General features: G+C 40.3%; 1 protein-coding gene across 2 annotated transcripts; it reads right to left on the minus strand.

Annotated features, from left to right (window-relative positions):
• Positions 1-2,822: 2,822 nt before the first annotated feature.
• On the minus strand, positions 2,823-12,343 carry phb2a (prohibitin 2a). 2 transcript variants are annotated; one of them, XM_083681629.1, is made up of 11 exons: positions 12,299-12,331; positions 11,740-11,804; positions 11,301-11,430; positions 10,956-11,040; positions 10,714-10,793; positions 9,762-9,946; positions 8,942-9,071; positions 7,604-7,707; positions 4,460-4,537; positions 4,047-4,126; positions 2,823-3,710 (listed from the first exon to the last, which is right to left on the minus strand). In XM_083681629.1, the coding sequence occupies exons 3-11, from the start codon at positions 11,422-11,424 to the stop codon at positions 3,692-3,694; spliced, it is 885 nt and encodes a 294-aa protein (XP_083537755.1). In that variant the 5' UTR covers positions 11,425-11,430; positions 11,740-11,804; positions 12,299-12,331; the 3' UTR covers positions 2,823-3,691. The 2 variants fall into 2 exon arrangements, with proteins under 2 accessions (XP_083537755.1, XP_083537754.1); XM_083681628.1 differs by lacking the exon at positions 11,740-11,804 and having other exon boundaries at positions 12,299-12,343.
• Positions 12,344-24,920: the final 12,577 nt, after the last annotated feature.

A 24,920-nucleotide genomic window follows, 5' to 3' on the forward strand; every position in this document is an offset into this window, starting at 1 on the left:
TGCATCGGAAAGTATTCAGACCCCTTCACTTTCTCCACATTTTGTCATGTTACAGCCTTATTCTGAAATGGATTAAATATTTTTTTCCCCTCAATCTACACACAATACCCCATAATGACAAAGTGAAAACAGGTTTTTAGAAATGTTTGCTAATTTATTAAAAATAAAAAACTGATCACATTTACAGAAGTATTCAGACCCTTTACTCAGTACTTTGTTGAAGGACCTTTGGCAGCGATTACAGCCTCAAGTCTTCTTGGTTATGATGCTACAAGCTTGGCACACCTGTATTTAGGGAGTTTCTCCCATTCTTCTCTGCAGATCTTGTCAAGCTCTGTCAGGTTGGATGGGGAGCGTCGGTGCACAGCTATTTTCAAGTCTCTCCAGAGATGTTCAATCGGGTTCAAGTCCGGGCTCTGGCGGGGCCACTCAAGGACATTCAGAGACTTGTCCCGAAGCCACTCCTGTGTTGGCTTGGCTGTGTGCTTAGGGTCGTTGTCCTGTTGGAAGGTGAACCTTCGCCCCAGTCTGAGGTCCTGAGCGCTCTGGAGCAGGTTTTCATCAAGGATCTCTCTGTACTTTACTCCGTTCATATTTTCCTCGATCCTGACTAGTCTCCCAGTCCCTGCCACTGAAAAACATCCCCACAGCATGATGCTGCCACTACCATGCTTCACCGTAGGGATGGTATTCAGGCGAAACAGTTCAATTGGCATTCAGGCCTTGGCATTCAGGCGAAAGTTCAATTTTGGTTTCATCAGACCAGTGAATCTTGTTTCTCATGGTCTGAGAATCCTTTAGGTGCCTTTTGCAAACTACAAGCAGGCTGTCATGTGCTTTTTACTGAGGAGTGGCTTCCATCTGGTGACTCTACCATAAAGGCCTGATTGGTGGAGTGCTGCAGATGGTTGTCCTTCTGGAAGGTTCTCCCATCTCCACAGAGGAACTCTGGAGCTCTGTCAGAGTGACCATTGGGTTCTTGGTCACCTCCCTGACGATGGCCCTTCTCCCCCTATTGCTCAGTTTGGCCGGCGGGCCAGCCCTAGGAAAAGTCTTGGTGGTTCCAAACTTCCATTTAAGAATGATGGAGGCCACTGTGTTCTTGGGGACCTTCAACACTGCAGACATTTTTTTGTAGCCTTCCCCAGATCTGTGCCTCGACACAATCCTGTCTCGGAGGTCTACGGACAATTCCTTCGACCTCATGGCCTGTTTTTTGCTCTGACATGCACTATCAACTGTGGGACTTATATAGACAGGTGTGTGCCATTCCAAATCATGTCCAATAAATTGAACTTACCATAGGTGGACTCCAATCAAGTCGTAGAAACATCTCAAGGATGATCAATGGAAACAGGATGCACCTGAGCTCAATTTCGAGTGTCATAGCAAAGGGTCTGAATGCTTATGTAAATGTTACATTTCTGCTTTTTATTTTTTAATAAATTAGCAAACATTTCTAAAAACCTGTTTTCACTTTGTCATTATGGGGTATTGTGTGTGGATTGATGATGAAAAATATTAATTGAATCCATTTTAGAATAAGGCTGTAACATAACAAAATGTGGAAAAAGTGAAGGGGTCTGAATACTATCCAAATGTACTGTAGATAGATAGATAGATAGATAGATAGATAGATAGATAGATAAAAAGAAATAAAGAAATTGATATATGACTGATATACTGTACATATACCTTCAAGCTACTAGTCTGCTTCTCTAACCTCTGAGCTACCTACCTCCCAAGTTGCCCACCTATTATTTCTACCAGCCCACCCAAATATAGCAGGCTAAAACTGGCCTTGGTTGGAATAATAGTCAGAACGATAGTCAGATTTATTTAAGTGCTGCCTTTTCCTCCCATCACTACCTAGAACTTTGTGACATTTTCAAACGAGTTCAAGGAAAATAGCCACATCTTCAAAAGTATTCGTTTGACGTGAAAAGCACACTTGGTCTAGGAACCTGAACAGAGCAGGCGGGGGCAGTGCATCTGTGCAGTCTCAAGTTGGACAGTATTGTGAAATTCTAACTGCATGGCTTGAAAATATGCAGTGACAACAATTGTTGCTATTGCTACTATTGTTTTAAAAATCCACAATAGAATGTCCTATTAATTTTATTTGAATAACCCCCACATAACAACTAACAACTGAACATATGTACAATTAATAGATCTCCCAAATATCATAATGATTTATATCCTACCAGTCTACCCAACACAGCATATAGGTATTTTCCTGATTTAGGTTTTAAGAAAATATTCCTACAGTATGAATGAAGGCGCTTGCTGCTTCTGTGGGGCTGCACAGCACCTTGCTCTAAAAACTGTGAGCCTCGATCTTGCTACTCGTAAGTCACATTTTTGGAGCAAGTCGGACAAATGATATCACCATTGTGCAACAGGTTTTGAAAGGCGCTGATCAGAAACTGCTCAAAACTGATGCTCTGGACACACTGATAGTCTTCTTATGCACCGAGATAATTGCAATTTTTAACAATCATGATAATTTTCCCCCCCATGATGAAATGGGGGAGGGGACTATGATTCAAGGTTATTTTGTGTGGTAGTCCCACTCTCGTATTGACAGGAAATAAGGAGAAGGTATTCCAACAGGGCATGGGCCAGATTCGAACCCATGCCTACATGGGTATATGTGTGCACTGTAGACCGAAATGATCAAGCAATACATTCAATTGAATAGGCAAACTGATAACTGCAAATGCAAGCAAAGGATTTAAATTGTATGTGGACATAAAAAGGGCATTGAATGCTGTCTTAGATAGTATGTCTAATGCTGCAAAAATGACACATACATGGCGTTGTGTTCCAAAAACACATGACATTTATTCAAACCATATTTGAGTGTTTCAGCCTCTGTCACCATTAACAGTAGTTCTTAATCAGGAGACATACCAAGCGATTTGAATTACACAACTGTAAAAAAAAAAAAAAATATATACAAAAAACAAAAAGTGAGATTTGGATAACGTGTGCACTTTTGTAAAGCTATTTTTGCGCCTTTTGTGCCACTATACATAAATATTCATGACAGCATTCACAAGCCTTCATTTCACTTGACTGGAGATTCAACAAGTACGAAACTGAAGAACTCCAGGATGAACCACATGTTATGTCAAGTGTTACAAAACACAAATGTATGTATTGTATGTTTTGAGCCGTTCTGCATATGGCAAAAACTGGTTAGTTTTTAAGAGCATGTCATCACACATTTGCTCATACAAAGGCAGAGGATGATGAAAACACTCATGGGAGAGAACAAATCACTGTAGTTGGTTAGCTGCTTTTGTGTCATTAATATGGAGCCTTGTTGACACTCAACTGGAGTAACTGTAACCAGGACAGACAGACGCTTGAAAAAAATAAATATATACAGAGGTTCTTAACATCGGTCCTTACGTGCTCCTTCATATTGGTCTATAAGGACCCCTGTACAGGTATGCAGGTTTTCCTGACAAATAATTCTGTTCATCTGTAAAATGGTGTGAACTTTAATACAGGGTAAGGCAGGCAGCAGTAGTTATTTGAACTGAACAACTGGATGGACAACCAGGCACAGGGGTCTCTCAGGATGTACATTGATAACCATTCATGTAAAGGGAGAGTAAAACATGATCTGCAGAGAAGGCTCAAACTGAAGATACGGAATGCATACACTTCAGGGATGCTTTTACTTTGCCAACAACAAACTGAAAGAGAGGGAGAGGATGTTTTAGAAGAAGAAGTAGTTAACACACTACAAACATCAGGTGGCAGCGAAGCCATCAAGTACATGATTCTATATCTGCCTCAGGTTAGGTTATTATTAAAATGAGCATCTTTGTTCCTTTCTCAGGTAAGAGTGTATCAAATGTGCATAGTACATAGTAAAATGCAAGAAGGAAATCAAATGTTTTCATTAATATTTTTGGTCTCTAGTAGTATGTTTTTAATCTCAGTTACAACAGTCTACTGTACATTTTTCTTCCAAAGGCATAAGGAAACAGAAAGGGGAAACGGTTTACGATAGAGATGTGAAAACATACTTGCTGAAGCTCTTATTGTCCTGGAGGTTCATGACCAGATTGTCTGCACTCAGGTACACCTTATTCTGTGATGACGCCACCTAGAAATTGAACATAGAAATACACACATCAAGCCCTCATATTCTAAGAGTATCAGGACAGTTTCTATCTGTTTTCATCTGTCACTCTGACAAGGAACTTCAAATATGAATGTGAATCACAGTGGATTGATTCTCTACCAATATGCACAGACACAAATGTAATATTTGGTATATATTGATCAACTGCACATTGAATTTAGTAATGCAGTTGCATTGAGTTCTTATTACAATATCAACTACATGTTCATATTGCGCCATCTAGCGGAGACTCTAAACCAGACTCTCTGAGAACCAAGTCTTTCACATATTTTGCTTCATGTTGGCCCTCCATACCGTCTTTGCAATAGCCTGGGCTGCTCGGATCTTTCTGAGTTTAAGGTATCCAGGGTTCTTTGTCACCGCTTCACCCAACTGTTACACAAGAGAGGAAAATGGTTATTGTGTGCCAATTGTGGTTCATAGTTCCTCAACATTCATCCATGACCAATATCACATCACCCAAGTTTGGTGATTAAGGATTGAAATAAAAATTCAATCTTCTCCCACACTTGGTCTGAAGGATCAGGACATATATAATCAATTCAAAATCCATTTGATCAACTTGCTCCCCTTGGTGGTAACCAATATTCAACATATGTTTTTTTATGAAGATGAAAATCTTGAGTTTTAAAGTTAGTTTGACAACATTCTCATTTGATTTAACCTTTATTTAGCCAGGGAGATCACCTTGAGACCCAGGTCTCTTTTATAAGTGAGCCCAGACACATAAAAGAAAAATGCAAAATACAATGTACACACATTAAGGTAGAGCTGATTAATCAAAAACAAAAACATCTACACCACAGGAGCAGGTCTGTGATTAAGGTCTTAAAACGACCGTATGGGACTAAATATTCTAACTTCAAAACAGGCGAAACAAATTTCCACAAGCAAGCAACCACTGGGAACTCCAGTGTGGAGATATTTTCCAACTTCATTCAGATGGCATTGACTGGAGGTATTTACATCAGAGATTTCCATTTGATAATGCTCAAGTGGGGTACAATAGAATTGGTTTATACATTTATAATGTATAAGATGATGGGATAGATTCTTAGAAGAGGCGGAGGTGGTGAGGTTCACTCTATTCCAGAGAGATGCTATTATGAACTAAAAGCTTGCCATACAGACAGGAGACCAACCCTGTAGAGGAGTTTTCAGGAGTGCATAGTTGACAATGGGTGGGGTCTGGAGAGTCCCAGGGTACACCATATGCGTTCATGGCAGAACAGAGTCGTAAGTGCAAACAAATACGATTTTTAAGAAAGATTTCCTCAGATCTTGAAAGGAACGTAAACCATTATTATCAAAAACTTGGATATTCTTATTGGACTGGGGGAGGATAGAGGGTTTAGAATCAGAGAGGAGAAAGTGATTATTCCAGATGGGGGGTCATTTGTCAAATTTAGAAGTGATGTCCATATGTTCTGCTGATCTACTGGGATTTTCACAGGTTTTCTCTAGGGTTTACAGAGAATGGTCCAAAAAAGAGAAAATATCCAGTGAGTGGCAGTTCTCTGGGCGAAAATGCCTTGTTGATGCCAGAGGTCAGAGGAGAATGGCCAGACTGGTTCAAGATGATAGAAAGGCAACAGTAACTCAAAGGTTGGTGGTGGTGGTGTAATGGTGTGGGGGATATTTTCTTGGCACACTTTGGGCCCCTTAGTACCAATTGAGCATCGTTTAAACGCCACAGCCTACCTGAGTATTGTTGCTGACCATGTCCATTTATGACCACAGTGTACCCATCTTCTGATGACTACTTCCAGCAGGATAACGCGCCATGTCACAAAGCTCACATCATCTCAAACTGGTTTCTTGAACATGACAATGAGTTCACTGTACTCCTCCACAGTCTCCAGATCTCAATCCAATAGAGCACCTTTGGGATGTGGTGGAACGGGAGATTCGCACCATGGATGTGCAGCCGACAAATCTGCAGCAACTGCGTGATGCTATCATATCAATATGGACCAAAATCTCTGAGGATCTGAGCACCTTGTTGAATCTATGCCACAAAGAATTAAGGCAGTTCTGAAGGCAAACCCGGTACTAGCAAGGTATACCTAATAAAGTGGCCGGTGGTAGTCTCACGTACAGTATATACCTCCAAATTACGTTGTTCTCATGCCTCTATGGAGGTCTGGAGAATTTTAGATTAGCTGTTCTGGACTGGATGAAGCGATGGAAGAATGTGTTCACAATTTCATTGGATGTTACATTCCAAGAATGGTTGCTTGCTGTTGTGCGTGTGTCATCATTTGCTTTTTTTGGACCTCCGCCCAAGCAAGATATTTGATTGGTTTAAAGCATGGCTGCCCAATTTGGGGCCCGCGCCTTATCCACTGTATAATTTTTTAAACTTTAAAGTGTCGCGAGGACTCATATCAAATAGGTTTCTACCCCTTTTAGCTACTGTCTGCAAAGGACTTCCTCAGGCTTTCTGAACTACGAAAGCTTGGTCTCAACAAGGTAGGTCCTTGGTAAGAGATGGTAACTCTTACCATATATCTGGTAACCCACTTTCCATTGTATCAGTTGATGTTTCTGACCTGTAGAGGTTTGACTAGAACTGAGTAAATGTGTCATTAATTAGAGTAGGAACACAGGACACTGAGCCATTTGGGACTCTAATTGCATCAGTTGAAGCGTCCATGGAGACATGATTTGTTGTTCATTTCCAATTTCTCCAACCAGACAATAATTTGTCCTTTTCCAAATTGAAACAACAACTCATGAGCAACTCTTCACATAATTCATCAGGTGGTAATGTCTGTAAAGACACTACAACACACTTTAAGCATATTCATTATGCTCACCAATGCCTCCTGGTGGTTGTTTTGCCGAGGTGAATAACCTGAAATAAAACTCACTAGTCACACTGGCAGCCAACTCCTAAGTTCTGGCCTACTGTATAGAGGGCACTGTATATTATGGAAGAAAGGGGGGGGGGGGGATCCACATCGCTGATCGGGGACAATGCCCATACGCCACCATGGTGCCCTATCTGAATGGGAGTACCTCTCATGTGGTGCGGCCCAAGTAACTCTCCTTAGCCCTGTCCTATTCCTAAATCCTGGGTCTCATTCAGCAAAGACCACAGAGGGAGCGACCAGGTGAATGCTGTGACTGAGAGTGCCAGTAGAAAGCTGTACCTCCTGAAGTGCGTCACTTCTCTGTTTCTCCAGCAGACCTCCTAGCCATCTACATCGGCTACATGTGACCATGTCAGTTCCCACCTGACCTGTCCACCCAGCTGGAATGTGTGCAATAGAGGGCCAGCTGCATAATTCTTGGAGGAACCTACACCAGCTATCCAGAAGTTTGTAAATGTTTTTTTATTATATGCATATATGAATTGGTGTGTCATTTCGATCCATGACTAATAAAAAATAAAACTACTACTACAACAACGGTGAAGGGATTCATGAAGCTCACCATTTTGGCAGCCGTTGCCTCTCCCTCGGCCTGGATGATCTTCTGCCTCTGGTCCTGCTCGGCTTTCTCCACGTAGAACTGAGCTCGCTGAGCCTCCTGTTGGGCTGGAAGAGACAGATGCAGGTCGTTATTACTAAATACTTTCATGTACAGTGCCTTCGGAAAGTATTCAGACCGCTTCACGTTTTACACATTTTGTTGTGTCATAGACTCAATTTAAAATGGATTAAATTAAAATAATTTGCCATCAATCCACACACAATACCCCAGAATGACAAAGCGAAAACAGGTTTTTGGAAATTTCAGTAAATTTATTAATATTTGAAATACAGAATACCTCATGTACATAAGTATTCAGACCCTTTGCTATGACACTCTTAAAATTAGCTAAAATGCAAAAATGTCATCAACAAATCACTCAATAAGTTGAATTGGGTCCATCTTAATGCAAGGATAATAGTTCATGTAATTTTGGAACTAATATCTTGTTTTTATAGGGTCTCTGATTTGCATAGGAATTAATTACACACTGTGTAAATTAGGATTTTTCACAAATGTACTTTTTACCTGGCCAAAAATTAGGTCTGGTCTGTTAACACCAGGGGCCAAAAAGGTGACAGAAAATGTTGACCCCCCCCCCCCCCCCCCAAATGTAGTGTTTTGTGTGAAAGCACACCATCAAATGAAATGTATATAATCATTAATACCATACAGAGAATCAGACAAATGTAGTTAGGTTACCATTCTGCCCATTTGCTTTCAAGCCTGTCTCAAAATACAACACCACCCCTTTAAGAAAAATAGCTCTCAATTGGTCATAAAAAACACTTATCTAAACACACAAAAAATAACGAATATCAGCTTTGCACACGCATAGTGTGACTTGATTCTCAAAAGCGCATCAATGACTTGTCCCGCCACTGCTCACACTTGTCAATGCAACAGAATTCTACTGCGATTCGCTCTGCCTGGAACAAAACCACTGACGCACAGGTTGCAAAGTTCGATTTTGGTTTGTTGTATTGAAAGTGGTTGATATTATAATGATTTGGTCACAATTACCAAATTCGAGGAAAACGTTGATCTCTTTCAGGAAAGATAGTGTGTGGCTATGAAGGATAGAGAGGCAGAAATCTGTCGCCGAATGCGCTGTTCATTTGGATATGATGAGCATTACCATGACAACCATGACAAGGTTTATCGCCCAGCTCTCCTGGTAGGATGTATGCAGTGTGCGGGTACAGTGCTACTCTAGGTGGAGTTTCCTGACCATGTTGTGGTTATGTAGAGTGTAACAGTATGTAATCTTTATGGTGAGTTGAGGTAGCGCCTCCTTACCAACTTGCTTGGCCTCCACAGCTGCGGTGTACTCCCTGCTGAAGCTCAGCTCGGTGATGGCCACATCGTCCAGGATGATGTTGAAGTCTTTTGCCCTCTCAAAGAGGTCCCGGCGGATCAGCAGAGAGACCTAATGAGGGTATAATCATATTGATTCATTATCTAGAAACAAAATACATACGTAGGGCAAATGAGAAGGTCATGCGTAACCTGTAAAGAGCCCTTGACTAAAGTATTGTATGTGTTCGCAGATGATTCATCAAATTATGCTGCATTGGGGCACTAACAATCCCATGGCAGAATCTCCACACTAAAGCCTCATTTATATCGTACGTATGTACACAATGCAAGGTTGACCCTACGTACTTGTGTCGGCAAAATACTCAAGTGTGCAGCCCAAAATTTATCACAGAATGCAAACGTTGCAATACTCTGCGTGCCACTGGGGGGCAGTGCAGAAATTATGTTATATTGCATGCTAGTACATGAAGTAGAAGAAGTCATGAAATGCGGAAAATGTAAACACGGCGGAAAAAAGAACCTCCCTGCTCCCTAGATGACATGGCTAATAAGCGCTTTTCAGACCCAGCTACATAAGAAAGCAAAGGAGTATGTGAACAGGACTGTGCAATAGTGGTCAGTGTGGAAAAAGATGCTACATAAACATTACGCAGAGTACCATGAAGTGCTGCCAGCAGTCTGATGTCAGAGACATGGTGTCCCAATGCCCCGCCCCCTAGACCCCATGGCAGCAGTGATATAAGAGACATGACGTTCCAATGCCCCCCCCCCCCCCCCTAAAACCGGGGCAGGAGCGTACCTGAGCTCTCTGTGTGATGAGCTGGGAAGCGTTGAATTTGGCCACCACACTCTTCAGCACCTCATTGACAATGGAGGGCAACACTCTCTCGTCATAGTCTTTGCCCAGCTGCTGGTACATGATTGGTAGGTTGGAGGCCACAGGGCGGGACAACACACGCAGGGCAATGTTCACCATCTGCAGGTCTGTGCGAAGACAACAGTAAAAGCAAGTAAATGTCTGCTTGCTGTTTGTAATGAGATTTCTGTTACAGAAAAGGCTTTCTTGGCATCACCCAAGTGAGTGTTACATGTCGTGGATCCTATATTAATGATGAATGACAGATCCAATCCATTACAGTACGAGTCCCAAACATTGAGTGGCAAACATTGAGCATTTCCTTTCATTTCAATGCCATGTTGTGTGTAATGGAATTTGTTTTATTTTCAAGGACACCGGGGAGTGACCACAGTGGTTACAATAACATGGCCACGGGCAGGATGATACTGTAATGAATGTCTCCCACACCAAAGGCTGTCCACACCAACAGAATTCTTCATGTGTCACCACAGATCTAGACTTGCATGATTTTCACACTTGTTTGAATAGTTCCCCATTACCAGGCAATTACTCAAGTAAACAAATCAAGAAACCTCAAAACTACATAAGGTACTAAACTACAAACGTTTTTTTAATATCCTAATCTCGCAACCTAGAATCTCATCTTTCAATTGAGATTCTTGAAGCATTCTATTTGTTGATTGAATCTGTGGCTTTAGTAAACATCACGGGAAGCATCTCTTCATTTAAATGGAGTGATTTAGTAAGACTATTTTAACTACTTTTTTCAAAGACATTTTTGATATATACCCATCTACCCTTTAAGACACAACACTGTCTAGGAAGACAAAATAAATCAACAATACAATATCCATTGACACACAACAGTGTCTAAATAGACCAATCAAATCACCTTTGCTTCCGGTGAGGGATGATATCTTCCTGGGTCTTGCCCTGATGTCATAGATGACAGGGTACTGGAACCATGGTATCCTGTGGAGATAAATGCAGCTGAAACCCAATCATTCTGTCCACAAGTGTTTAAACAACACACCATGAAGTATCAACTCACCTGCTCCTGTAAAACCTGCTAATGTTCTGCACTGCCAGTAAAGGTCAAAGGTGAAAGGTCAGCAAGGGCCACAGGACACATACCTGAAGTGGAGCCCCTCAGTAAGGACTGTGTCCATCTGCATCCCTCCGACCCTGTTGAATATGATGGCCCTTTGACCACCTTCCACTGTGGAGAGTAAGGAGGGGTTAGATTAATCTTTTCATCAATCATGGACCTCCACATCTATCGAAAAATAGGGAATCAACAAATTGGAAAAACAACATGGACTTGTTCCTTGGTTAACCCATAGTTTACCATGACTCTTTGAAATGTCTCAATAGGATGTTGGCCGAGTATGAAAAATGAAGGAACACTACGTTCTTCTGCAAACACGTTTACAAAGACCATCACTCATGGTTTTGCAGGGCAGGTATTACTAAAGGTACCTGTGTATGTGGCCTCATTGACTCCATATGCAAGTGCTCCTGCACCAATAAGCAGTTTGGCCCCCAGCCCTGCACCCCTTGGACCAGAAGACATTCTGGCAGCAATCTGCCTCAGCTGCTGCATAAAACCCTGAGAAAGGAATAGAAAGGGGAGATAAGTGGTATCTTAAAGTGTGTTAACATGAGCCATGACTCTCATATAGCCTCTGTCTCGTTTATGAGACTATGGATCTCAGTGTTGCCAATGATAATGAGTTTGACAGTTGATGGAAATCATGAAAAAACACAGAGTAGCTTGTTATAGTTGTAGTTGGCACTGCAGTGAGCTCCATCTTCCAATTAACACTCGTCGCATTTAGTTGCAACTGGTTGAAGATATCCTGTTTGTTTGTTGTTGAGATGTTCTTGGGGGAAGTTGAAATTAAGTCAAAATCCTCACCAGAAGAGATGTTTGATCCGTTTCTTCCTGTGGCGTTCGATATCATGCGACTTGAGGCACCACCGCTACAGGAGAAAATTATCAAATACGTCATCTGGTGGGGATTTTTGACTTTGATTTCAACTTTCTGTTTTCGTCTGTCTTTTGGTGGAACCCGAATGGGAAGCAGTGGGGTTCCAGTTGGAACTAACATCACCCTTGACCTTGTAGCTGAATAGTTACTGCCTTTGATGATGCTAATGACATATGTGGACAGAACAAAACTAAGGACACAGACAAAGATAGCTAACTATAAGCATAATAAAGCAACATTAATATAGCAGGTCACATCTTTATATGACAATAGTGTTGCTTATTTTCCAGGTCCGAGCTAGCTACCATCTTCATTGATAACTCAATACATTTTTGTCTAGAAGTAGCTTCCAGTGCTAGCATGATTGTTCCTTCAATGTCTGCTTTCTTTACTTGATTATCTAACACGAGGAGTCATGTGGCCCATTTTCACCCATATAAATAAATTATTAAAAGCTGCCATATTTAAAGCATTAAATCAACTTACACCAGGATCGTTATTCGGCATGCTGTCTGCCGGTTGCAAGCAAAATATAGAGATAGTAGGAGGAGCCTGAGGGTTCACTCGGCAGTCTGTGGTGGACTTGACTGGAAAACGATGGGAGGGGTGTGAACATTCTTTTTTTTTTTTTTTTTTACAAATGTCTGCACATTGTCCTTATTGATTTGAGCTAAACTTGTGTAATATTCAAGGTTTACGATATTTTATATTAGCCCGCCAATCAGCAAAAAATGACTTTATCTAAGGAGAGTGACTGCTTTGCACATGCGCAGTCTCATGCGTTCCTCTGTCCTGAATAATTGCCGATACGCATGAATAAAACATTTGTGATGCAAATTAAAATATTTTACTACTTACTTGTGACTTCGTTATCCATCTACTTTTACTTTCAAATATATATTACGAAATATCAAACCTATCAAGGACAAACCTCTCTGCGCATGCCTGCAGTGGCTACGTTGCTAGTTTCCGGGGTGGACGACGGCATCAACCATCTTCCTAATTATAAAATCTTTGGGGAAACCAAGCCAAGGTCGTGTGTTGAAGCACTTCCGGTGGGTGGAGCATCTTGGGAAATGTAGGGGTTCGGGTTTATGCAATGTTGGGCTTTATGCAAAGAACGCCTGCGTGCAAAACGGAAGGCTCAAACTGATTAAAAACAAAAACAGATGGAGAGCTATCACTGCCTGATGGAATATGCTTTCCCAAATGGCTTTCTCCTAATTTCCTACAAGAAATAATTAATGTACGCATGACCAGGTGGGTCTGAATGATTCGTTTTAAGATTAAAAAAAACAGGCAGATTCACATCAGGTGAGAAAACACAGTGGGAGGACCTCAATCCAATGTCGGCCTGAAGACTACCACAAAATGCCCAGTTGACATCACTTAACTTGTTTACTTTACTCAACAAGCTCCCTCGATCTCTTCCTGTCTAGTCTAGTCTTCAGCTCAGCATTAGCACCCTGGTGCCAGTTCATCTTTTTTTGTTCAAACCATGTCCACCATGATGTCTTCTTGTAGCTTGGTTTCCTGAGCTTCAAGGTCCATCTGATTTGCAGGATAATTAATAATTTGTTATTTCCATAATGTTGAAAATGTGTGTGCATATCCACACAAAACTTCAAGGTGTTACCTATCAAATAGCATCATGCTTTTGCATCTGATCATCATATTTATAATGTTATAAGCACTATAGTTTGGGTCTAGTTTTTAGTCAAATAGGGCATAAAGTTGAAGAGGTTAAGGAGGCAAAGTGGTATACTTCTGTTTTAGCAGCATGGCCCGATAATGACAACCAACCCATGCCACGGCAAGCGTCTGAGACACCGTCTGTGATGACGTCTTCTCTCCAGGAGATAGCAGCACAGCACAATACGCTTCTTCCAATAGAACTAGAGACAGTTAGTGCACTTACAGACTTTATAAAGAGTTTTCTTTGGTACAGTTAAACAGAAGGAAAGATGAAACACTGCTTTTTAAAATGTTTACTTGCCTGCAGCCGCACCTATTGCAGCAATCATTCATTTAAGCTGTAACAAACCCTTTAGACATATCTAGCAAATCTGTACATTCTCCATGATGCAAAAAGAATCCTGTTGCATTCACATTTTGGAAATGACTTCCTTGACATATGGCTTACTGTGTGACAGATAGGGCTCCCATGACAGATGGACAGCCATGACAGATTACTTTCACTTTTAATGGGAACATCTGGAATGAGTATGCATTAACATCAAATGTCATTGATGTGACTGATATGGATGTCAGAATGTAAAAGTTGGTGTGGCAATTCAATTGCCAAATTGGCTGTCTTTTAACTTTCATATGAGCACACTACATGCTTCTACATACTTCTACATGCTTCCTCTACATGCTTCTGTATCACTTGTGTGACTAGTACGCGGTTCGCGCTGTGCAACACTGTCACAAGCACTCTGTAATTCATACTTTGTAATTCACACATATTTGGCTTTCATATTACTGATTACATAATTAATGGTTTAATTAAGAGCTGCAGTCAAAGTAGGGTAGCAGTAGTGGCTAGTTAACAAACAAAGCTAACTAGCTAGCTAGTAAACAAAGGCTGCTTGTGTTGACCTCAGAATAGTTTGTCTCGGTCTACCGGTGTTTTTAGCTACCAATAGAACTATTTCAGCTCCGCCTCCATTCACTAACCAACCAATCAATGGTGTGCAATGTTTATGCAGCAGGTCGCTCATTGAGAAATCGAGACAGGAGCGCACCCCTGTGCAACCTCCTCTGCAACACTGCAATCTTCGTAAACCATGCAGACCCCTGGGTGCGTTGTTGTTGATGAAGCATGAATCGGCCTTTAGGAGGACATGATCTTCAGACTTTCCCAGCTAACTGCTGTTCTCGAGCACAGTTTACAGCTACTCCAAGGACAAGAGAAAGGTTATAGAACACACTGCATTTAGACATACTACATTACTACAGTACAGCACGCATTTGGCAAAAAGGCCCGTCTCGAAAGAACACAATCAAAGACGGTTTGTTTGGCAAACATTTGCACCAAACGCTTAAAAACTTTCAAATTATTTATTATAATTATTTATTATCAATTATTTAAAAATAATTCCAGTTTCATACCCCCCCCCCCCCCCCCCCCCCCTTATTTTGAACCAGCTTCATGTCTACCACAGACTGACTCTCTGTGGACTGACTGCTACAGACTGACTGCTACATGGACCAGGATTCTTGTCACTTGAAACCTGGCAATCTGCCAGGGACCTGAGCTGACCTCAGCAGAAAGGGTTGCCAGGTCCAGAAGTTGCACACAGCCCACTCTGCTCATAGCATCTTACCAGCTGTGCTGATTGAATAGTTATTTGATAACTCTGAAATGTGATTGCATTGAGAGATTAGCAAGAGGGTCAGGTCAGTGCCTTTATCTCGAAACAAGGTTCACAGAGAGTTTATGTAAGCGAGTTGAGATGATAAACTCACTCCTCAAGTTCAAATCCCCCTTCCATGCTGTCGAGTTGCAAGATTTTCGATAGCATAGCTGGTTTACATCGGGTATTTGAGGAGATGATCATGTGTGCTGGCCAGAGGTCGCACGTTCGAGGCTTGGTCGGAGCAAGTCGAATTGAATGTCTGTTTCATTTAGTAAAAAAATAAATATTTGCAATCAAGAAGATGTGTCCCCCCAGACCACTGATACTAAAGGCCCAAGCAAAAAAAAAACTTCTGAAGTTGAAAAATGACTAAACCAGCTTGAAAACGCTTAGATTGTGGAACCATACATTTTTTCCTACATTTTAATTTGTATCCTATATTTTCAAGACTGGTGTGATTCTACATTTACAGTCAATTGCTTATGTTGCTTAAGAAAACGGCTATTATTTTATTATTTATTATTATTATGAAGCAATGATGATATTAGATAGAAGAAGCTTTTAATAATGCATAAGTGTGTTCAATTGTGAACTGTCAACTGTCAATTGTCAATTTATTGTGGTCAATTCGTAGTACATGATTCATTAAACAAGTTGTGGCCCTCCGACCGACTGCTCAGGCGAAAAATGGTCCCCGCTTAATTAATTGAGTATCCCTGCCCCATACCCTACCCCCTAGGCACTGAAATATTTTTTGATAGGTAGAATGAATATGGTGAACCTTTTGGATACATGAAGTGTCGAGTGTAGTGGCAAAGTGGTCAGTTTGGAATTGATAATTAAGTAGTGAGAGTCTGTGGAACGTCAATAGTCTGTGGAAAGTTCTGTACATGTGTAGCAAACCATGAGACTGCATCAAGGGTTATTCTACAACTTCACAATCAACTTAACCCTTCTCTTCTCCTCAGCCTAAACCATTTATACAACTACCAATTTCAGAACTTTAACTGTAACCAAAACAATCTCCTAGCAAAATGTGCAGGCAGTGCAAGGCATGCAGTGCAAGGCCACTATAAAGTGCTCATCTGCACCTTCTTGTAGCATGAAATCTGCACGCTTCCACAAAGCGCTACAAAAGAAAAATAAAATACATGTAAAACAAATAAATACCATGTTAGAGGTCCTCATGGGTCCACCCAAACTCAAAAACCTAAGACCCGACCCAGGACCTAAAATCAAACTAGCCCCTCGGGTCCCGGTCAGGTATTGTTTGAGTGCCACGGGTCCCAAGTAAACGACACTGCAGCTGATTTACCCAAGCGGACCAGTCTAGACCCCCATAAACAGTTCTACAGCATTGCATATACTGTAATGTGAAATGGAGAAGGGGTAGGGTCACCGCATTTAGGCTATTTGTCCCGATTCCCACAATGACAGAAGATGTCCCACACTCAAACATTTCAAAACCATCACGTCATACCATTTTTTAATATCTGAAACACAAGCTTCTTAAGTGTCCAGCCGTGGTACTTTTCTGCATTTCATTGAAATATAAAGTTGAATGTCATCTGCATAACAGTGGAAATGTACACCATGCTTACAAATAATATTTCCTAGGGTAGCATATACAGAGAGAACAGTAACGGGCCGAGAACTCGGGACACCAAACTGGACCTGGAGGATTTAAACCATGTTAGCGCTAAACACGGAAACCAACAAGATTCCTTAATCATTCTAGAAGGACAACATGATCAACAGTGTCAAACTGCCCTTAAATCAAGAAGTACCATTGGCACTAGCTAGCTTTCATCACAAAATCGTCTATCCAGACCATTGAGATAAGATCACAACATGTCAAGTGAGCAGGTAATAATACATACAGTGTCCTGGGTAAGTAATGGGACAGTGAAGCAATTTTTCTTCATTTGGCTCTGCATCCAAAAGTTTGGATTTGAAATCCAATAACTATGAGGTTAAAGTAGAGATTCTCAGCTTTTATATGATATTTGTGTACATATTGGATTCACCATACAGGATTTACAACACGTTTTATGCATAGTCCCCCAGGGTACTCAAATGTAATGGGAAAATTGGTTGTCAGGTGTGTTCCATCACATCATTTGTGCAGTCATAAGACAGCAATCAATGTGTATTAATTCTAGGCTTTGAGCTTCCTTTTGGAGCATGCTATGGGTGTCTATCAACATGAGGACCAAAGAGACATCAATGAAAGTCACGGAAGCCATTATGAGGCTGAAATATATATATATATATATATCGCATATATTTCTACAATCCGCAGAAGGCTTCAACAGTGGAACTACGGAGACTAGTGCAAACCACTAGTTAGCCACAAAAACAGGATCCCCAGGTTACGGTTGGCTAAAAAGTACCTAAAAGAGCCTGCAGATTTCTGGAAAAAAGGCCTCGTGGACAGATGAGACAAAGATGAACAAGTACCAGAGTGATGGCAAGAGTAAAGTGTGGATAACAAAACTAACTGCCCAATATCCACAGCATACCACCTCATCTATGAAATATGGAAGGGGGGTTCCTCAAAACAAACAATAACTGAAGATGGCTGCAGTACAGGCCTGGCAGAGCATCACCAGAGAATATACCCAGTGTCTGATGGGGTAAATTTTTGTGTTCTGATGGGGAAAGACAGTTGAACTAAGCTCATGAGGCATTTATACGTTATATTCTTCAAGAATCAATGGCTATATATAATTCATTTAAAAGTAAAAAAAATAAAATAAAATGCTGTACCAATCCCAGTTAGCCTCTTTAACAAAGAAACAAATAGTATCATCCTCTTGCGTCAGTGGCACAGATTGTATTCCTTAGGTCATTTACATTTTTTACTGTTATTTTTTCTCTCAACTACATATGTTCCCCGACAATCATTTACTGTTGACCAAATTCTATACAGCTCTATGCTGATTAAATGAAAACATTAATGAAAACAATAATTTGTTTCTGCCCTTATTTTGGAGAGCCCAGACAAATATATATATATATATATATATATATATATATATATATATATATATATATATATATATATATATATATATATATATTAAAGATATTTTTGAGGTGGACAGGTTTTTATACGTGTGTGTATCAAGTTCATATAATGGACAACATCTGGCTAGCCGTGAAAGGCAACTTAGAGTCAGTTTACACTAGTCACTTACTGAAGTCTTACTCTTGTTAAAACAACATGGGTAAAACAGTATACTTGTCCTAGAGCTTTCATGCTGTCATGAGCAGAACATAGCAGATGGCATGGGCTTTTATAAAACTATTTTCAGTTTGAGACAAGATTTAATCCAGGATTGACACACCCAGCAATGCTACATGGTTATTTTGCACACATCTGCATGGAAGCTTTCAAATCCCAGTAATCTGAAAGCACGCCTAGGGTATGGAAGTCGAGTTTCCCCATTGACCCCACTACAAATGTTCGACATTTTCGACATTTGCTTCAATAAACTTTTTCATGGGTTTGGGGTGTCATTATCAAAATAGTTAGCTGTCATCAACTGCATTATAGTTAAAAGACAATTGTACCTCACTGGAAAATGCATTGGAACACCCCACTGGAAACTACACTTCTGTACCCCAGTAGAGGAGTACGGCCACTGTGGAACGTCACTCTGTGAGGGTCTATGCAAAATGGCTGCATTAAAATGTCAGTATGTGTGTTTTTACCTCATATGACATCCAGCTATGAACATATTTGACAAATTGAGGTTCTTTAGGGTTGAAAGTCCCCTCAGTTCATTGTCAATGAATGATTTAGGAGCAAACTGTTGAAACAATAAATAACAATAAATATAATACAATAAATAACAATAAATTATCATTCTGATTCTGAACAAAAGCTTTTGTCAGAGATGGGCAAAGATACATAAAAATGTATCATGTTACAAAATAGAAAATACCCTAAAGACTGTAAGAAAATAAAGGTGTTGTGAAAACCAGTTCCAAATGGTTGGCCTGATTAGCCTATTTCCCAATAATCAAAATAAGCAACAAAATACTGGTGTAATTTTTTTATTTTTATTAATACATGTATTCCGTATACAGAAAATACTTTTGCAAAATACATTTGCATGTAGAGGGAGCACGTGCATGTGGAAGATGCACATACTGTAGACTTTCTTGCATTCTTCACATTTTGATTAAATTCAAGACTTTTTTAATACCACTCTAAATATTTGACCAGAAATGTTTAACAATAAAAGCAAGATTTTCATGTTCCAGCCCAAGGAAGGTAGGCCTATGTTTTGTGCGCTCTCTTGAAATGAACAGAATTTAAAAAAAACAAAAAACATGTATCCAGTATGGTACCTAGTGTGGACCTCTCACATGGAAGCCACAGACGTAAACCGTTTTACCAAGAGGACATCCTCGTGGTAAGAGGGCTACACTGGCTTAAAAGTCGCAGGCCTGACTACCTCATCACAAGAGTGTGATTACAAATCACATTTACATTCACCACCATTTGAATTCCCCCCTATGGAGAAATCCGCCCAATGTTGGGCACCATTGTTTGAACCGGAGACCTCTTGCATGGATGCCACAGATGGAAACTGTTATGCCAAGAGGACTTCCAATTCAATGTGTTACCAAATACATTTAATTTTTGTTCAGGCCAATAAATTACAAATTACAAAATACTGAAAAGTAATTCAAATACTGCCCATCTCTGGCTGTTCTTTTAGTCAACATAATCTTCAAGTCTGCTTCCTTCAATTACTTAGTTTTGGGTGTTTTGCTGTAGTAAATGTATTAAATGTTCATGGAAAATATACATTTGGTTAACAAATCAAAATCATAATGGAGACAGTAGGCATCATTGACCTACTGTAAAATAATGCATCTCCTTACTTTATTGGTTTTAAAGACATGTATGTCCTTCTTTTTCTCATTGTCTGACTTAGAAGCATACAGTGTTGACCTACCCCTCTGCTCAAAGAAACTATGCATAGTGAGCTTGACTTAATAAGCAGGGGCAAGTTAGGATTTCTGCCTGAATGACTCAACGACTGTTTCTACTTTCGGTTTCTCAAAGTCACACAAATATAAAGGATAGGTTTCACTATAACAAACATTAGGGATCAGACAATTGGAATGCAATCATGCCAACCTTTTTTGCCTGAGGCATATTTCTATACAGAGAGCAATGTTGTTCGATTTTCCTTACTTGCATTCCAAACTGAAAAAGGTCACCTAACACAGCCAATAAATATAGGCTTCTCTCAATGATAATACATTTGGCATCATTTGGGGGTAAATAGATAGACGTAGTATATGGACCTACAATAAATACAAATATGAGATTAAACATTCAAACACGCCCCCGGAATATCAACAATTCTTGATTGGGTGGGCAAGACGCACGTTTGGGTGGGCTGAGCACACCCCTGCCCTTAGCCACCGCCGGCCTTGGTGCCATGCCACTTCACTCTATGTAAGGGTCATACAGCGACGAAAACATAGCGGAGGATGCAAAGTAAACCCTGCTGTCTTTATGGCTGTGTTGGCTCAGGCAGGAGCATAGTGTGCAACATGCCTAGTCCTAGCATAGCACTTAAAAGAATGGTTCAGCCTATTTTTATAATGAGGTGAAAATTAATCTTACCCTAAGTTGTCCTCATAGGCCAGTAGTAAAAGCCTCTCCTGTAATGCGTTCTCTATTTCGCCAGCAGTGCCCTCTCCAATAGACTGTATTCCAATGGACCCTAACATGACATTGTCTGAATTACATACCAAAATCTCATCAGAAAAACTTAAACAAAGTTTAGTAGCACCCATACAATTTACTAGACAATCCATTTAGAACTCTTTTGGTTCCATTTAGAGCCCTATGTGGAAAGGGTTCAACATGGAACCCAAAAGGGTTCTAAAAAGGGTTCCCCTACAGGGACAAATGAAGAACCCTTTTTTGGTACCAACTACAACCTTTTTTTCTAAGAGTGTATGTGGTTTTATTGTAATTGCAAAACACGTAGTTTTGCTATAATATGCAATGTCTGATGTCACATGTACTTCCTTTGTTTCATTAGAAGACCGGTAACTTTTTGTTTACAGCTATAATCACTCCATTGTCATGCTGTTTTGTTGATGTTGAAAACCCCACCCACAACGAAGCATAAGGTTACTTGGCTACGAAGTCTTAGAAGTTTAAATTAGTTCCAGTTCTGAGTGAATAAATTATAGACTAATTGTTTTATTTTCGATAGTATGCATGTCAATCAATCCTTTCAAGCGTAACTTGCTACTTTGAAGTTTCTTTGACAATATTTTGGCATCGCATTAAGGTCCTCATGAAGTGCATCCCTCAACATTTCCACTGGTTAATAGCCTTTATTGGATATGCAATATTGGTAACATTGTAATCATCTGTGATTTTTGTCCTGAATTCTATTTAGTTATCAAGGAACTGTTGCCTCAGGCAATGTAATGTAATGGTTCTGTTCCACAATAACCATGAATAAGTATGAAACATACTTCTCTCCTCTTGTCTGGTGTCTAAGCTAGGCGAGATTTGAAAACCAAACTTGTGCCTCAAGGCTTTCCAGAATTCAGTTATTCCACACAATTTACTTACCTCTTGACCTCCCACCACACACACACACACACACACACACACACACACACACACACACACACACACACACACACACACACACACACACACACACACACACACACACACGTACTGCACTGCATGTACAGTAAGACTTTTGAGATCCCATTGAACATGTTCTTACCAGAGCTCTGCCTCTGTGATTATGAAGAATGCACCTGACATTTGTATTAACTCCACTCAACAGTGAGGAGATCCTTAATCGATTCTCACCCAGTTGTGTCGCCTAAGGGGCCAACAGCACTTGTCCTTGGTAAGAATTTATGTAACTGACAAAATGAGAGAGTGACAGAGAGGGAGGGGGGGAGAGAGAGAGAAAGACAAAGGGGGGGGGGGTCATCCTATCTATCACCATAATGGATTCTCTAGACCTTGTTGACAGGATTCTGAAAACTAATTTCATTCACTGTCGATGCTTTAAATTACCAAGCCTGACAGGCGTCACAAAAATCTTCTCTGTTAGTGATTCTGGAGTGGCTATCAGATCTATTGAAACTAACATCGTCCCTCAGCGAAGAGAGACAAATTTCTATCCAAAGTGTAATGTAAAAACACATATTATCAAAGCCATTCAATTTGACTTTTCAACCATTTCTTAATACTGTTTCTTAATACAATAATAAACCAGATGAGTTTTAAGGGTTAAGAAAGAAGGGGATGCTCAGTTTGTGAGATTTGCATTTCTTGACCCCGTTTCAAGATTATGGACTGCATAATATGCCAAATATCATGTTATCTGTGAGGAGATCCCTCATGTGGGGGAAACATGAGCGCCTGGAGATGAATAGAGAAAAAGTGTGCACTGAAGGGCTGATTAAGTCTGAAATGGCTGTCAGATCTCCGGCCAATCAATCACAATAACTGCCCTTCAGAAGCCGATAACAGGGTTCCTAGCGACTGGCCTGACAGTGGTTTTCAGTGGCCATCAGAAGTGCAGTTTTTCAGTAACACAAGTCCAAGATCTGTTGTCTTTAACACAGATCTTAGTCTAGTATGGTTCCATACAGGTCCATTAACAGTTATTCATCACTTCGGGTCCAGGTTCAGTGAATATAGTAGTATACAATATTATTATTGTTGTTGTAAAGATTTTGTTATAGTTTTAAAGGACAGAGGTACAACGTTTTTGCAAGTGCAAAATCAAAGACGTAGAAGAATAGGCACCTTCCTTGAATACCATAAATAGACAACCTTTTTTGTGGGCTAGTTTTGTTTTGTTTCAGCCGTGACTGTGTATACTATTTTCACAAAGCTATGGATTGTGCATTTAACCCTTATAGCTCAGTTTAGTTAATTTTGGTTAATTGCATAGCCCCTAATTGCAAGTCGTTCTATCTTTCATTTGAATCATCACATTTCTGTCACATCCTGCTACATAGTGCAACAACGGGCGAGATAAGGTCAGTAGAAAACCAAATAAAGCCCTATCTATGTGAGCACACAGATGTCATTTCTGACATTGACCATGCCCAGTTTTGCGCCACACCATCTGGACATAAGATTAGCTCTCTACGTTTATGGGGAATCAAATATAAAATGTCAGTAATTGAATCATCCTAAATCCCAAACAGAAATGTGTGATAACTCAACAAGTAACAACAGTCAACAACAATCAACTCAACTAAGGGCTCACCCCATAGTCCCGTGGGGTAAGATTTGATTAAAATAGACACCCTTCTTTACTCATGTCATAAAGCACATGTGATGTTATGTACTGTCTGTGGATCCCTAGGAGTTTTGAGGTCATCAAAAACGTATGGAAGATAAACCATCAAACAACCTGTATTTGATAATTGAAGTAAACTGCAGTTCTTACTTGTTAACTCACACATTTAATTACCAAGAGAGATGAACACTCAAGACTAGATATGCCAACCACACATTTTCCTTGTATGATAACATTATTCAATTAAAACCACGTTATGCATTGCCTAGAAGGACTGATATGTAGGCCTGCTACTACACAAGGGGATCTTGTAAATCATTGCGGTGCAGAAACCCAGCTGAGTGAATGTAGAATGTCAATTTCTCGGATCAGTGCACTTAATTCAAACTGTTTCCTATTCTTGTTTGAACACACTGGGAACGTTATTGCCCTCCACTGTGGCATGATGATAACATGTTTTGGCTTAGGTCTCAGCTGCTGCCAACAAGGAAAACATGTATGAGGTTGTCTCACTTGAGCAGTTGACTTAAGATAAGGATAAGTAAAAAGTGTTTCATTCAAACACCTGAGTATGCCTCCGTTGGTACAGGATTACCCCAATGGATAAAGCTGTTCGAACAATTAGCTGATTTGTGATGAAACAATTCTCTTGAGGGTAGAATACATAGGCTTACTTATAAAATAGATCTAAACACAACATTGTTAGTACAACCTTTTATTTGACAATGTGTGCAGTTCTGTAATGACCAAGTAACAAAATCCACATTTTGCAGCCTTTGCCATCATCTTTTTTTTTTCTTTTTTCTTTAATTTGTTTTTCTTTGCTGCAATTTAAAATGATCTTTATTAAATTCTTTAAAGATTATTTTTTTCATCAGTTTACCACCCTTATTCCCACTTACACATAAAATAATATTCAACATAATACACATACTTACCATATCTGATACCTACCCTCTTGTGTTTTCTTTCTGCAACACTAACAACAACAACAAAACAGCCAATACACCACAGTAATATCCAGAATGCAATCAAATTTCACTGAGCCATCTCGAGGTAACGGCGTCTCTCACGTTGACTCGCTTCTATTCCCGTTCATTTCTGGGTGGGGGCTTCAGGTGACGGGACAGGGAAGCTCATAGACACATTTTATAACTAGGAAGCGACACAACTACAATGTTGAACCATAACGTGGATTCATTTTTCAAACGCTGATGGGATCGGATGACCGACCGAAAATGTACATTTGTTTTTCGTGAAGTCGGCGTGATGGTAATGTAATATAACGCCGAGCATCGACTCCTGGTCCGGGACCTTGCCTCCGATGGGGTAGCAGCTGGATAGGACAACAAAGCGTCAACTCCGTGTGCAGAACTACAGCAAGGGACAGCTCCTCGTCTGTCAGCAAGTGCTGAACTA

The sequence above is a fragment of the Argentina silus genome (assembly GCF_951799395.1).
Source record: "Argentina silus genome assembly, chromosome: 1".
Lineage (NCBI taxonomy): Eukaryota > Metazoa > Chordata > Actinopteri > Argentiniformes > Argentinidae > Argentina > Argentina silus.